The sequence below is a fragment of the Cetorhinus maximus genome, chromosome 18, assembly GCF_964194155.1.
Source record: "Cetorhinus maximus chromosome 18, sCetMax3.hap1.1, whole genome shotgun sequence".
Classification (NCBI taxonomy): Eukaryota; Metazoa; Chordata; class Chondrichthyes; order Lamniformes; family Cetorhinidae; genus Cetorhinus; species Cetorhinus maximus.
Genome location: NC_135896.1, coordinates 36,854,136 through 36,870,663, shown reverse-complemented (window position 1 = coordinate 36,870,663; position 16,528 = coordinate 36,854,136). Strand labels below are relative to the sequence as shown.

Below are 16,528 nucleotides of genomic sequence, written 5' to 3'. Positions count from 1 at the left end.
GTGTGTGTTGATTTCAAGTGTGTGCACGTGCAGAGGTAGCAGCGTACCTTAATATTTTACTTAGATCGGTTTAAATATAAGAAAGCTAACCTCCTTCTTCAACAAACCCAAGAAAGCCTGTCCAATTGGTTCGTTTATGATCAGTGTATAAACAGTTAAGGTGTTCAATGAATTGGCAAGTGTAACTTTGCTTAAAAATATATAAAAGATAAACCTGTTGCAGTCAAATGAGGAGAGGGAAGAGGGGAGTTATTTGTCCCCTCCTCACCTGGTCATAACACAAATTTGGGGGGCTTGTTGTACGGTTCAAATCCACAAGCCAACGGGAGAAATTGTAACTGGGAGCCAAATTGATCCTTATAATTAATCAGTTGAGTTTTTGTGTTTTGCAGTGCTAGAATATTAACAAAATGTCCACATTCGAAGCTAGTACATTCTGAGAACAGAGTGAGGTCACTTTGCACAGCTTAGAAGCCTAACCATTGAAGAGTTAAGGAGCATGGCGAGGCATTGACAGATAAAAATCTGACCAAATGCATGAAAATCTAGAATCCTAAAACTTGTGGCCAACTATTTTGAAACTGAACTCGGAAGTTCCAGAGACAGGCAAAGAATCAGAAACAGGCCAGCCAGCCTTGGAAAAAACACAGTTGGAAAAGTGGAGAGTACAGCGAGAATTCCAAAGAAAGAGCGCGCGCGAGATCCTCACAGGCTAGGGTGAGATAGAACAGACACTACGCCGATGCAGGTGTGAGAAAAAAGAGAAGTATTGAGGGAAATTCAGATCAATCCCCAACTTTTAAAAGACAGAACCAAGATGGAAAATCAGTAGGAAATCACCCATTGTATTTTCAGTCTGGTATCCAGGCCACCTGAAGGAGGACTGTTGTACAAGCAGTTCTCTCCAGCAGCTTATGGGAATTGACTACTTTGATTGCAGAGACAAATGTAGAGCTTCACTACTCCCAGGGTTCACCAGAAGCCACATGGCTATTAGCAGTGGCATACTTGAGCACTGAAACCAGATGTTGGTTAACACAGAGACCCCCCCTGTATGATATCTAACAGGGATTTTTAAAAAGGAAGCAGGGGCCACAAAAAGCACCAGGTTCTGAAACAATGCCTTCCCTAAGCCAGATTCCAGAGAAATTCAGAACCTCAAAGCCTGTGTTTTTGCAACTTTCCCACCTTAAGAACAAACAATAGGATAGCTGATGCTTTATCCAGAGTTTAACTCAGCACAGAATCACCTTGCTATGAAACTTAAACAGAGATATAACTATAACAGTGTAAGATTGAGATGTGAGTGTATATGAATGTATTCAATACAACAGGCTTATGAGGAAAGTTATAGCTCATGGAACAAAAAGCGACAGTAGCAATGCAGATACGAAATTGGCTGAGTAATGTGAACAGGGCTTGAGGAAGATTTGTAGTGGAGTTCCCCAGAGGTCGGTATTGGGACCCTTACTTTTCCTGATATATATTAACAATCTAAATCTTGGTGCGCAGCAGACAATTTCAAAGTTTGCAGATGATACAAAACTTGGAAGCATTGTAAACTGAGGAGGACAGTGTAGAACATCTAAAGGACATAAACAAGTTAACGGAGTGGGCAGATAGGTGGCAGATGAAGTTCAATGCAGAGAAGTGTGAGGTGATTCATTTTGGTAGGAAGACCATGGAGAGACAAGATAAAATAAGGGGTATAACACTAATGGGTGTGCAAGAGCAGGGGGACCTGGGTGTACATATGCATGGGTTAGTAAAGATGGCAGGACAGGTGGAGAGAGCAGTTAATAAAGCATACAGTATCCTAGGTTTTATTAATAGGGGCGTAGAGACAAGAGCAAGGAGGTTATGCTGAACTTCTACAGGACACTAGTTAGACCTCAGCTGGAGCAGTGTACACAGTTCTGGGCAACACACTTTAGGAAGGATGTGAGCACATTGGAGAGAATGCAGAACAGATTTACAAAAGTGGTTCCAGGGATGAGAAACTTCAGTTATTAAGATAGATTGGAGAAGTTGGGACTGTTTTCCTTGAAGAGGAAAAGGCTAAGAGAAGATTTGATAGAGGTGTTCAAAATCATGAGCGGGTTGGACAGGGTAGATAGGGAAAAACTGTTCTCATTCATAAAAGAATCGAGAACAAGAGGGCACAAATTTAGTGATTCGCAAAAGAAGCAAATGCAGTGTGAGAAAAAGCTTTTTCACATAATGAGTGGTTTGGGTCTGGAATGCACTGCCTGAAAGTGTGGTGCAGGCAGATTCAGTCAAGGTATTCAAAAGGGTATTGATGATTATTTAAATAGAAACAATGTGAAGGGTTACAGGGAAAAGGCAGGAGAATGGCACTAAGGCATTATGCTCATTCAGAGGACAGGTACAGACACAAAGGGCCGAATGGCCTCCTTCTGCACCATAACAATTCTGCAATTGTGATGTGTGTCAATGGCTTTTCATTATTTGCTAACTGATAAATGAAATGTTCCTGATTCTCACAGTTCATTCTACATGGGGATGGGATGAAGGTGTTACAAAGGCGTGCTTATATCAAATATTGATTTTTAATTCATCAGCTGGAAACAGAGATTGGACATTTAAGGACGGCATCAAGTTAAGAAAAAAGGCATACAATCATGCAAGATTAGTGGTGGATGAGAAGATTTGGAAAATTTTTGAAACTAGCAAAGGATGACTAAAAAAGAGAAATCGATATATAAGGGTAAACTAGCAAGAAATATGAAAACAAACAATAAATGCTTCTACAAGTACATAAAAAGGAAGTAAGTAGCTAAAGTAAGCATTCATCCCTTACAAGATCAGACTCGAAGTTATAATGGGAAACAAGGAAAAGGCAGAGAGTTTGAACAAGTATTTTGTATTTATTTTCATGGTAGAGCACACTAAAAGCACCACAAGAACAGTAGAAAGGAAAAGGGCAAAAGGGAGGGAGGAACTTTGTTTTATCACTAGAGAAAAAGTAGAAGGAAAACTAATAGGACTAAAGGCTGACAAGTCTCCTGGACCTGATGGCCTGCATCCTAGGGTCTTAAAGGAAGTGGCTAAAGAGATAGAGGATGCATTGGTTGAAATCTCCCTAGCTTCTAGAAAGGTCCCAGCAGATTGGAAAACTGAAAATGTAATTCCCCTTTTCAAGAAAAGAGGGAGACAGAAAGCTGAAAACTATAGGCCAGTTAGCCTAACATCCGTCATTGGGCAAACACTGGAATTCAATATTGAAGGACATAGTAACATTTAGAAAATCAACATAGAATCAAATAGTCAACACTGTTTTAAGAAAGGAAAATAGCGTTTTACAATTTATTAGAGGTCTTTGAGGATGTAACAAGCAGTGTGGATAAAGGGAAACGAGTCAATGTGGTGTATTTAGGTTTCCAAAAGGCATTCAATAAGATGCCACATAAAAGGTTACAGCTCAAGACAATATACTAAAATTGGCTAACTAACAGGAAACAGAGTCAGGATAAAAGGATCATTTTCACATTGGCAAACTGTAACTAGGTGGGTACCACATGGATTAGTGCTGGACCCTCAACAATTTACAATCTGTATTAGATGAAGGGACAGAGTATATTGCAGCCAAATTTTCTGACAATACAAAGATAGGTAGGAGGAAGTTGTCAAGAAGACAGAGTCTGCAAAGGGATATAGATTGGTTAACTCAATGGCAAAAATTTGACACAAAGTATAATGTGGTTATCCTCACGAGTAGGAAGAATAGGGCCTTCTGTGATCGTCACCTTGACATAGTGGACAGGCTTGTGCAATGCCATTAGGAGCTCCTTGCTCCTGGTAGGGCCACCCAAGGCGGCAAGGTCGTGAGGAGACAGGAAAAGTAGCGTCCAAAAAGTCCTCAATGGCAGAACAGAGAAAAGACGATTTTGCATCTCACTGGCCAAGAAGGCAGAAGGCTCAATTGGCAAGGTGGTCCTAATCATCACTGTCCAAAACCCGGCTAAAATCTGACCACCAACCCATCAAGATCGTATGGACAATGACAGCATCCCAATGTCCCCACGTTAAACGAAGTCACACACAGGGTTCTACCAGGGTCTATTTGCCAAATCTTGTGGTGATGGAAAATTGGTGACTGGTACAGGGCTGGGAGTCCCTAGTCAAGAACCTGCACAGAGGCAACAGATGCATGAAGGTTATTGGACACCTGTTGGCGCAGAGGTGTCTTTAGGCAGCAACATCTGCGACTGAGCAGCCCTCTTCAAAATACACTGCTCACCCCAACTGGGGAGGAGGCTAGAAAAGGCACCCTAAAAATTGTCCCACTTTCTCCTGCCTGGGGAATCACCATTTTATGATCAAACAAAGAAAACCCTAAACTTTGCAACTTGGAACATTAGAACATTCATGGATAACCTCAAGAGTGACCGTTCAGAAAGAGGAACTGCAATCGTATCACATGAGCAATCAAGAATCCAAATTGACATCGTCACCCTCACTAAGACCCACCTTCCTGGGGAGAGACAGCTGAAGGAACAAGCAGGGGAAACACCTTCAACTGGAAAGAAAAGGCTGACAGCGACACTCATGTATATAGAGTAGGTTTCGCCAACTGGAATAGGATCTTGGATGAACCGCCAGAACTCCAGTTGTATGAATGAAAGACTCATGACACTTCTTCACCTACAGCTCAGCTGTAAGCAATATGCCACCATCATCAGTACTTATGGCCCGACCCTTGACACTAATAAAGATGTTAAGAAAAAGTTCCATTCTGACCTTGAAAAAGTCATCAATTCCATCCCAAGAGAAATCATCCTTCTGGGGCTTTTAATGCTAGAGTTGGCTGTGATTCTGATGTCTGGAGTGGAACCATTGGCAAAAACAGGGTGGAAAAGCCAATGCAAACAGCATCCTCCTGACAAAGTGTGCTCAGCAAGGCCTCATTATAACAGGCACCCCCTTCTGGCAGAAGGACAAACTAAACCACATGGAGGCATCTGAGCTCAAAGCATTGGCACTGCCTGGATTATGTCGCTGTTCAGGTCAAAGATCTAAGGGGTGCCTGTATCATTCAATCCATGCGGAAGACTAATATCTGATGGGCAGGTCATTGACTTGTTCAAATCGGTGAACATTTACCAAGCATCATGAAATTGCAAGGCCCAGAAGTCCAAGAGGAAGAAAATCAATGTCTCAGCCCTAAAGTAGCCCGACAGAAGGCAGGAATTCCAAGTGCAGCTCACGACCAATCTGGAAAATCTTCACACATCCAACTCAATTCCAGAACGGTGGGATCATATAGAGTCAGCTATACTAGACTCCTGCAGCCAGATAATTGGGTTAGAACACTGTCGTAAACAGGACTGGTTTGATGTAAACAATGCTGAAATGTGAGGTAAAATGAGCAGCCTTCATTGCCTGGCTGAGCAATCCAAGGTTGCAAGTCAGGAAGGCAGCACTCCAACATCTCAAGGCTGACAGCCAAAGACAAATCCAGAAGATAAAAGGACATGTGGGAAGAGAAAGCCTGAGAAATCCAAACCAATGCTGACCATCACTTCATGCAAAACTTTTTTAAGGCACCAGGGTCACCTATAGGCCAAGGTTAAAAGGACAAAATCCCCATCGCTCACAGGATGGTGTTTCTCTCCTTTAGGGTGACAATGTCATCTGTCAATAATGGAAAGAACATTTTCAACAATTCCTCAACCATGACTCCACAATGGTAGCTGATACTGTCCAGGGATACCTCAGTACCTTGTGGTTCACCATGTGGGTGAACCAACAATGGAAGAGCTGCAACAAGCAATCAAATGCATGAATAACAAAGCCTGTGGCCTCGATGGTATTCCAGCTGAGGTCTTCAAAGCTGGCGGATTTTTGCTCACATCAAGAATCCATGCACTCATCCTATGGATTTGGGAAGAAAATGAACTCCCCCACCACCAACCCCAGAAACGGGACAATCGTAACGATCTTCAAAAAAAGAGATAAATTATGCTGGGGAAACTAGTGAGGTATTTTCCTCTTGTCCATAGCAGGGAAAATCCTGGTATGCATTCTCCTGAATTACCTACTTCCTACAGCTGAGGAAATCCTCCCAGAGACACAGTGTGGCTTTCACCTTCCAGAGGAGCTTCCAACATGGTCTTTGATGCCAAACAAACCCAAGATAATGTCGAGAAGGAACTCTTTCATTGCATTCACTGATCTGACCATAGCATTTGACTTAGTAAATCATGAGGCTCTGTGGATCGCGCTCCAAAGACTTACATGTCCAAGAAACTTCATCACAATCCTGCAATTGCTTCGTGATGATATGACTGCAATAGTCTTGAGTTGGACATCTGAAACAGACGCCTTCAAAATCTGGACCAGGGCCAACCAAGGTTCCGTGAAAACCCCTGTACTATTTACAATCTATCTGAAAGTGGATATTCACCTCAAAAATCAACTTCCCTTTGATGTCAATATCAGATACGCCTAGATGGAAAACTCATTATCCTAAGTGGCCTCCGTTTCAAAACGAAACTGACCACCATAGACATACATGATCTAGTTTGCAGATGATTGCAATGTTGTTGCCCACTCTGCACCAGATTCACAAGCCACTCTCGATGTCTTCAATTCTGCATACAAGTAACTCATCTTGTCCTTGAATGTTGCCAAAATAAAACTCATATCAACCCACACCTGGTCAGCCAAATAGACCACCACCCTATATGTCGAAGGAGACACTCTCAAATACATTCAGCACTTCCCATACCTTGGCAGTCACCTCTCTCAAAAGGCCACCATTGATGAGGAGATTCAACACCAGATCAGCTGCACCAGCTCAGCCTTCAACAAACTAGAGTAGCAAGTGCTTGACAACAAAGACCTCTGCAAGTCAACAAAAATCCTGGCGTACAGAACAGTTGTCATCACCACACTCCTGCACTGCAGTGAGACCTAGATTGTGTATCAGCAACACGTAAGGGCACTAGGGAAATTCCATCAGCAATGCCTCCACCGCATCCTCTGGATTAAATGGGAGGGCTGTCGAACAAATGCTCGACTCCTTCTAGAAGCTAGCTCCATAAATATTCAGGCAAAGCTCCTGCAAAATCAACTTCAACGGACTGGACACTATGCCCAGATGCCCTCCAGGTTCTCTTTTCTCAACTCTCAAATGGCCAATGTTCCAGGGGAGGACAAAGAAAATGCTTTAATGACACCGAAGCTCTCTTTAATGTCAATGCTGCCACACTTCAATGACTGGGAGAAGCCTGCTACCAATCTTTGAAAAGGTAACAACTTGTCCATCAAGTGCATCACACTTTGAGTCACAATGTCTTAATAATGAGGCACAGCAGTGGCAGAAAAGGAAGCAAATCCTGCACTTCTGATCTCACTACTTCGTGGGACATTCTGCCCCATTAGCCCAAAGATCTGTGGATCGAGAAGCAGCCCGTTCAGTCACTTGAAGACACATGGCAGAAGCTTGCGACCAAGTAGACATCAGTCTCAAGTCGAGGACAGTCAATGACAAGAAAAAATAGAAAAGCAGAATATTATTTAAATGGGGAGAGACTACAGAATGCTGTGGTACAAGAGGGATCTGAATATCCTTGTTTATGAATCACAAAAAGCTAGCAATCAGGTACAGAAAGTAATTAGGAAGGCAAATGGAATGTTGGCCCCTTTATTGCAAGGGGGATGGAGTATAAAAGTAAGGAACTCTTGTTACAGTTGTACAGGACATTGACCACACCTAGAGTACTGCATACAGTTTGGGTCTCCTTATTTAAGGAGAGATATACTTGCATTGGAGGCAGTTCAGAGAAGGTATACTAGGTTGATTTTTCAGATGAGGAAAGCTTGAGCAGGTTAGGCTTCAACAGACTAGAGTTTAGAAGAATGAGAGGTGATCTTTTTGAAATATAAAATATTCTGAGAGGGCTTGACAGGGTAGATCTAAGAGGAAGTTTCCACAAACTAGCAGCACAGTTTCAGTATAAGGGGTCTCCCATTTAAGACGGAGATGAGGAGGAATTTCTTCTTTCACAGGGTTGTTAACCTTTAAAATTCTCTAGCCCAGACAGCAGTAGAGGTTGGCTCATTGATCATATTCAAGGCCAAGTTAAACAGATTTTTGATCTACTACGGAATCAAGGGTTATGGATAGTTATGAAAAGTGAGGTGTTGCCATTATCTTATTGAATTGTGGAGCAGGTTTGAGGAGCCAAATGGCCGACTCCTGCTCTCATTTAAGTTCCTTTCTTTTTTCCATTCATAGGATGTGGCTTTTGCCATCATTTATTGCCCATTCCTAATACTCCCCACTTGCCTGGACGAGTGCAGCTCCCACAATACTCAGGAAGCTTCACATCGTCCGGGACAAAGCAGCCTGCTTGATTGGCACCACATCCACAAATATTCACTCCCTCCACCACCAATGCACATTAGCAGCAGTGTGTACCATCTACAAAATGCATTGCAGGAATTTGCCAAGGCTCCTTCGAAAGCACCTTCCAAACCTACGACCACTAACATCTAGAAGGACAAGGGCAGCAGATGCATGGGTACACCACCACCTGGAAGTTCCCCTCCAAGTCACTGACCATCCAAACTTGGAAATATATCGCCGTTCCTTCACTGTTGCTGGGCCAAAAACCTGGAACTCCCTTTCCTAACAGCACAGTGGGTGTACCTACACTACATGGACTGCAGCGGTTCAAGAAGACAGTTCACCACCACCTTCTCAAAAGGCAAATAGGGACAGGCAATAAATGCTGGCCTAGCCAGCGAAGCCCACATCCCGTAAATGAATAAAAAAAAATTACTGAACACCATCCCCGGGGACCTCCCCGTAATACTAACACACTCCCCGGGGACCTCCCCATAAATACTAACACACTCCCCGGGGACCTCCCCATAAATACTAACACACTCCCTGGGGACCGCCCCATAAATTCTAACACACTCCCCGGGGACCTCCCCATAAATACTAACACACTCCCCGGGGACCTCCCCATAAATACTAACACACTCCCCGGTGACCTCCCCATAAATACTAACACACTCCCCGGTGACCTCCCCATAAATACTAACACACTCCCCGGGGACCGCCCCATAAATACTAACACACTCCCCGGGGACCTCCCCATAAATACTAACACACTCCCCGGGGACCTCCCCATAAATACTAACACACTCCCCGGGGACCTCCCCATAAATACTAACACACTCCCCGGGGACCTCCCCATAAATACTAACACACTCCCTGGGGACCGCCCCATAAATACTAACACACTCCCCGGGGACCTCCCCATAAATACTAACACACTCCCCGGGGACCTCCCCATAAATACTAACACACTCCCCGGGGACCTCCCCATAAATACTAACACACTCCCCGGGGACCTCCCCATAAGTACTAACACACTCCCCGGGGACCTCCCCATAAATACTAACACACTCCCTGGGGACCGCCCCATAAATACTAACACACTCCCCGGGGACCTCCCCATAAATACTAACACACTCTCCGGGGACCTCCCCATAAATACTAACACACTCTCCGGGGACCTCCCCATAAATACTAACACACTCCCCGGGGACCTCCCCATAAATACTAACACATTCCCTGGGGACCTCCCCATAAATACTAACACACTCCCCGGGGACCTCCCCATAAATACTGACACACTCCCCGGGGACCTCCCCATAAATACTAAAACACTCCCCGGGGACCTCCCCGTAAATACTGACACATTCCCCGGGGACCTCCCCATAAATACTGACACGCTCCCCGGGGACCCGCTTAAAATACTGACACACTCTCCGGGGTGACCTGTAAATAATGACACTCCCCGGAGACCGCTGTTAATACTGACCCACTCCTCGTGAACCACCTATAAATACGGACAAACAGCCCAGGAGCCCTACATACATTGATACACTCCGCTGACAACCCCTGTAAATATGGACAAACGGCCCGGGAGCCAGGCATATACTGACACACTCCCTGGAATGTCTAACCCTCTTCAACTGCTTCATCAATGACCTATCCTGCAAAAATTACTTCAGAAGTGAGGATGTTCGTTAATAATACCACATTGTTCAAGTCCTTTTGCAACTTCTCTGATAATGAAATAGTTCCGTGCCTTCCAGCAGCAAGACCTGGATGGGCTTGGGTTGATATGTGGCAAGTAACATTCATGCTATCTCCAACAATAGAGAGTGTAACCAGCTCCCCTTGAGATTCAAATACTTTACCATTGTTGAATGCTTCACCATCACCATTCTGGGGGAGGGGTGGTGGGGTGTGGATCAACCATTGACCAGGAACTTAACTGAACTAGCCACAGAAGTACTGTAACTAAAAGAGGTCAGAGACTGGGATGCTCTGCAGTGAGTAACTCACCTGTTGACTTACCAAAGCCTGTCCATCATCTACAAGGTTCAAGTCAGGAGTGTGATGGTATGCTCCCCATTTGCTCAGATAAATGCAATTCCAACAACACTCAGCTAAGGACTGAATAGAACAAAGACTGAACAGTCATTTTTTTTGTTGTTTTTGTAATGAATAGCCAAAGGGAAAACATACATGCATTTAAAGAGGGGATTATAAAATTCTCAATATAATTGGTTTGCAACATTTCCCTCACTAACCCCTTCAACTGTAATTACTGTTTTACTGAACCAAAGTTCCTGTTTTTCCAATGTTAAATCATTGTTTATTTAAGCATTATATTAATATTTAATGATGGAGAAGTGTTTGATACTGTAACATTAGTAAGCAGTTAATCTAGATGACTGAAGCCAATATGTATATCACTGTAGTGCATTAAATGTTTCATTTTTGTATACCTCCATGATATGCTTTTCTCCAGATGAATTTAGGTGGTTTTGGTCATCCACTGCTACTAATCTGTAGGTCAGGGACATGCTTGCATCTTGCTGGTTTTCTTTGTTCATATACTCAGTTATTCCTAATGACTCAGCAACCTGGAACATTTATGGGGAAAAAAGACAGCAATGAGCTATAATTTCCTCCTGTTCACTTCATAAAACCATTGCAACGCCAAACTTATTTACTCACTACTCATAAAATCTGGTAATATTTTGAAGTAAAAAGGTGGTCTCTTTTCCATTAAGTACCGTGGCAAATAGAAGACCTTTAAAGAAAGTATTGAAATCATGTAAAGTATATTTGGCTAAGTTTTGCTAATTTTAAGTAAGTGTATGATTCAATGTGGAAAGATGGTAATTTGGGGTTGCTGGAACCCTTGTGAAAAAGCTAAGAATACCAAACCACTGAAGGAGATCAATAGAGCAACCAAAACTTCTGTAAAGAATGAAGTAACTGTCATGATAGCTTAAGTGAAGAGAGGATTCTGACAAGTTTGCATTTTATCACCTATCTTGGATGATACATTTTAACCTTAACAATGAAGTAACCAGTGAGATCTAAATTCCTCAGATAGACTGGTATCTGTTATGGATCTGTGGTAACAGACAACCCCACTGAACCAAAACAGAAAATGCTAGAAATACTCAGCAAGTTTGATAGGGCTTGTGGGAACAGAAACAATCAACTACCTGAAATATTAACTCTTTCTCTCCCCAGACATGCTGCCAGGCCTGTTGAGTACTTCCAGCATTTTCTATTTTTTTTCCTGATTTCCAATATCTGCAGTACTTTGCTTGTGTATCCTTGCTGGATCTTTGGTTACTTCCAACAACAGTGATTAAGGAACTAATGCTAAGGAAAAGAAGTGGGGTTCTACATCAGTCTTGAAAGACCAGAATATGCTGTAAGTATAGATAAGACGGATAAAAGTACATTGAGGGCAGACTGGTTTCAGGACGCACTGGGGTGAAAATGAAGTCAGTTTACATAGAACGTTTTATACAGAATAAAAGGGAAAATGGAAGATCACTGCGAATAGATAGGTTATTCTATCTTGAAAAAGAGAACTATTATGAGAAACAAGCAGGAGAATGGAAATAGATTAGACAGCCCATGTAGAGAAAATCACCAGCACAGATTTGCTGGGCCAAATGGTCTATTTGGGTGTTGGAATATTCAATGATCCGACCCCTCATTCTCCATCATCCTCAAGTAGGATTAAAAAAATTTATCACCAAGGTATCTTCATTGCTTTTCTCCTTCAGTCTCTGCACCAAATGACCACTCATCGTGTGTGTTTTCAACCTCCATCTCAACTCATGCTCTCTCTCCTCGGGGTTCACTGCCTTCTCATCATCCCTAAATTTCTATCTCCAAGTAAACACCCCAACTCATATTCAGTCACCCTTTGACCTTGCTATTCTCATCATATCAATCACAAATAAGGCTACTTTCTTGTATCACTCACATCCCCCTTCCACACCCTAACCATACCTCCTTCTGTATCCAGCCCTGGTTAAAAACTAGTCCCCAATTCACCTACAACTGCACTTTCAACTGTCTAGCCTTTGGCACGCTGTTCACCATATTTTGCAGTTACAGGTTTGCTGAACGACACCCTCACCTCCACTTTTGATATCCTAATCCAACAATAGCATTACTTTCTCTCATCTGGCTGCTACCCAGTATAACCATCATCTCTGCTCCCTTAATCCAAGGAATGCAGACTTGAAAGGATATAGCGGGCAACTGGTTAGTTATTCACCATCAGATCTGGCTGGACCACAAAGCACTATTGGGTCTTGCTCTTGTCTGCTAAAACTGCTCACTATTCCAGGATCATCCTGAAATGCAAAGATAACTCAGACATTTAAAGCACAGAAGGAGGCCATTCAGCCCATCGTGTCCACACTGGTCAAAGATCTGACTACACTAATCCCATTTTCCAGCGTTTGGCCCATAGCCCTGGAGGCTATGGCAATGCAAGAAATATCTAAATATTTCTTAAGTGTTACGAGAGTTTCTGACTCAACCACCCTTTCAGGCAGTGAGTTCCAGACTCCCACCACCCTCTGGGTGAAAATATTTCTCAATTCCTCTCTTAGCCTTCGACCACTTACCTTAAATCTATCCCCCTGGTTATTGACCCCTCTACCAATGGAAAAAGTGCCTTTCTGTCAATCCTATCTATGCCCCTCAATCTTAATCTTGTAACCTCTATCAAGTCCCCTCTCAACCTTTGCTGCTCCAAGGAAAACAACACCAGCCTATCTCATCTTTCCCCACAACTCAGACCCTCCAGCAGAGGCAGCATTCCTGTAAATCTCTGCATTCTCTCCAGTGCAATCACATCCTTCCTATAATGTAATGACCAGAACTGCACGCAGTACTCCAGTTGTGGCCTAACCAGTGTTTTGTACAGTTCCAGCATGACCTCCCTACTCCTGTATTCTATGCCTCAGCTAATAAATACAAGTATCCCAGATGCCTTCTTAACCACCTACTGCAAACCATCATCTTGAAATCTTCTCCCGTCTCCTCCACTCACCTCCAATAATAAGTGCAAGAACTCACAGACTTCTTCGTCACTTCGAGACCATCTGATTAGCTGTCTCTGCGTCTTCCCTCCCTCCCACTACCCTATAGGGCCTAGCTTATTCAAAAGCACCCCTGCCCTAACCCTGAACTTGCACCGTTCTCTAGTTTCTCTCCTATTTCCCCTCATGTCCTCTCCAAGCTCATCTGGTCCATGAGACCCACATTCTGATCTCTCGACCCTAATTCCACTAATCCGAGACCTTTTTCTGTTCTGATGAAAGGTCACAGACCTGAAACATTAATTTTGTTTCTCACTCCATAGATACTGCCAGACCTGAGTATTTACAGCATTTTCTTTTTATTTCAGATTTCTGACATCTGCAGTATTTTGCTTTTGCACCCATGTTAGCTGATCTTATTAATGCTCTGCTCTCTTCAGACGCTGCCCTCTCTCCTTTAAATCTGCCGTCATCACTTTTCCTCTGAGAAAAAAACCAACACAAGACCTCAAGGTTCTTGCAGACCACTGCCCCATCTCCAACCTCCCCTTCCCCTCCAAAGTCCTGAACATGTTGTCACCTCCCCAAATCCATGTCCACCTTTCCTGTATCTCAATATCTGAAACCCTCCAATCAGGTTTCTGCCCCTACCACAGTACCAAAACAGCTCTCAAAGTCAAAAATGACATCCTATGCAACAATCCCCCTCCTTGTCCTTCTCAACCTCTCTGCAACATGGTTAACCGCACTGACCTCCTCAAAAGTCTCTTCATTGTCATCCAACTGGGTTGGACTGTACTCACCTAGTTACATTCTTACTATCTAATTGTAGCCATGGTATCACTTTCAATGGCTTCTATTCCTTCTCCCACATTGTTACTTCCAGTGCCCCCCTAAGGATCTATTCTTGACACCATCCTGTTTCTCATCTACATGTTGCTCCTCAGCAAATTATGTGAAAATTATGTGAAAACTAACCTTATGTTTTCAGATGTATGCTGTCGACACCCGACTCGACCTCACACCCACCTCTCTCAACTCCTCCAACTGTTGCTAAATTATCAGACTGCTTATCCTGTGTTCAGTACTGGAGGAGCAGCAACTTTCAATTAAATGTTTGGAAGGCTGAAGCCGCTGTCTTTGGTCCACTCTCCAAGCCCCGTTTCCTAGCTACCGACTCCATCCCTCTGCCTGGCAACTGTCCAAGACTAAACCAGACTGTCTGCTGCCTTGGTGTCATATTTGACCCAGAGATGAGCTTCTGTCCTCATATTTGTACCATCTCCACCTCCATATCATTGCCCAACTTGGTCCCTGTCTCTGCTCATCTGCTGGTGAAACCCTCATTAATACCTTTATCACCTCTAGTCTTGACCATTCCAACACACTCCTAGCAAGCCTCCCTCATTCTACCCTCTGTAAATTTGAGCTAATTCAAAACTCTGCTTCCCATGTCCTTACTTGCACTAAATCCCATTCACCTATCATCCCTGTGCTTACTGGCCTACATTGGCTCCAGGTCAAGCCATGTCTTGATTGTAAAGTACCCATCCTCGTTTTCAAATCCCTCTGGCCTCATTCTTCCATCTCTGTAACCTCATCCAGTTCCACAACCCTGAGTTATCTACACTCATCTAACTCTGACCTCTTAAGCATTCGTGATTTTAATTGCTCCCCCATTCATGGCACTGCTTTGAGCTGTCCAGGCCCTAAGCTCTGGAATTCCCTCCTTAAACCTCTCGGATTCTCTACCTCTATTTCTTCTTTAAAGATGTTCCTTCAAACCTACTTCTTTGAGTTTCTGGCCATCTGCCCTAGTATCAATTGATGTGGCTTTGGTGTCCAATTTTGCTCAATACACTCATGTGAAGGGCCTTAGGATGTTTTATGTTAAAGGGGCTATATAAAGATAAACTGTTGACATATAGAAATCAATCTGCAGGAGATGGCATCCATCATAGGACCTAAAAAGGATGACTGAACAAGGAGAGTGCCCTATGCCTCTGGATCGTGCGGAGAGTTGGTCTTCAATAAAGCCAAATTCTATATGCTTTTGGACAACATACGAATGATGAGGAGTAATCCTCTCCATCCCTCAAGCCTGCTCCACCATTCAATAAGATCATAGCTGATCTAATTGTAACCTCAATTCCACGTTCCCAGCTACCCTGATAACCTTTCATTCCCTTGCTTATCTAAAATCTATCTAGCTCCGCCTTAAAAATATTCAAAGACTCTGCTTCCACCGCCTTTTGAGGAAGAGAGTTCCAAAGACTCTCAAGCCTGATATTTTCATACCATACTTAATGATGTCAATACATGCTTTGCATCAGATGGGAGAAAAGTGGAATTTCAAATAGTAGGAGTTCACTAACAGAACATGTTGCAATGAGAAGAACGCAACAGGCAAGGCATGTGTGTGTCATATAATTAAGTATTCTTGGAAAGTGACAGAATTGATTCCACATAGAAAAAGAGTGAATAACAGACTAAAGGTGAGATGGTGATCAGTCTTTGTTACCTCTAAACTTAACTATTCTAATGCTATTCTGGCCAGCCTCCCATCTTCCACCCTCAATCACTCATCCAAAATTCTGCTGCCCGTCTCCTAATGCACAAGTGCTGTTCACCCATCACTTCTGCGCTCGCTGACCTTCACTGGCTCCCAGTCAGGCAATGTTACTATTTTAAAATTCTCTTCCACCTTTTCAAACCCCTCCAAGGCATCACCCCTCCCTTTCTCCACAAGCTACACCACTTCCCCCTCCATTGATATCTCTACACTTCGTCAAATCTGGCATCTTGCATATCCCAATTTTAATCCACCATTGGTGGTCATACCATCAGCTGCCTAAACCCTAATCTCTGGAATCCCTTTCTTAAACTTTTCTGCCTTTCTGACTTCCTGCCCTCCTTTAAGATGTTCCTTAAAACATACCTCTTTGACCAAGCTTTTAGTCACTGGCCATAATATCTCATGCAGTTTGATGTCAAATTTTGTTTGATAATGCTCCTGTGAAGCACCTTAGGATGGCAAGAAATATATAAATGCAAGTCGTTGTTTAAAGAACTGAGCAACTAACTAGACTGCCAAGACTGGGGGACAAAA

General features: G+C 43.3%; 1 protein-coding gene across 2 annotated transcripts in view; it reads right to left on the bottom strand.

The window, feature by feature from the left end:
- Positions 1 to 16,528, bottom strand: part of znf839 (zinc finger protein 839) — a 56,648-nt gene that overhangs the window by 12,486 nt on the left and 27,634 nt on the right. For both annotated transcript variants that reach the window (XM_078562403.1, XM_078562404.1), the window contains exon 6: positions 10,840 to 10,977. In XM_078562403.1, coding sequence (XP_078418529.1) covers positions 10,840 to 10,977 — 138 coding nt within the window. The remainder of the gene's footprint in view (positions 1 to 10,839; positions 10,978 to 16,528) is intronic.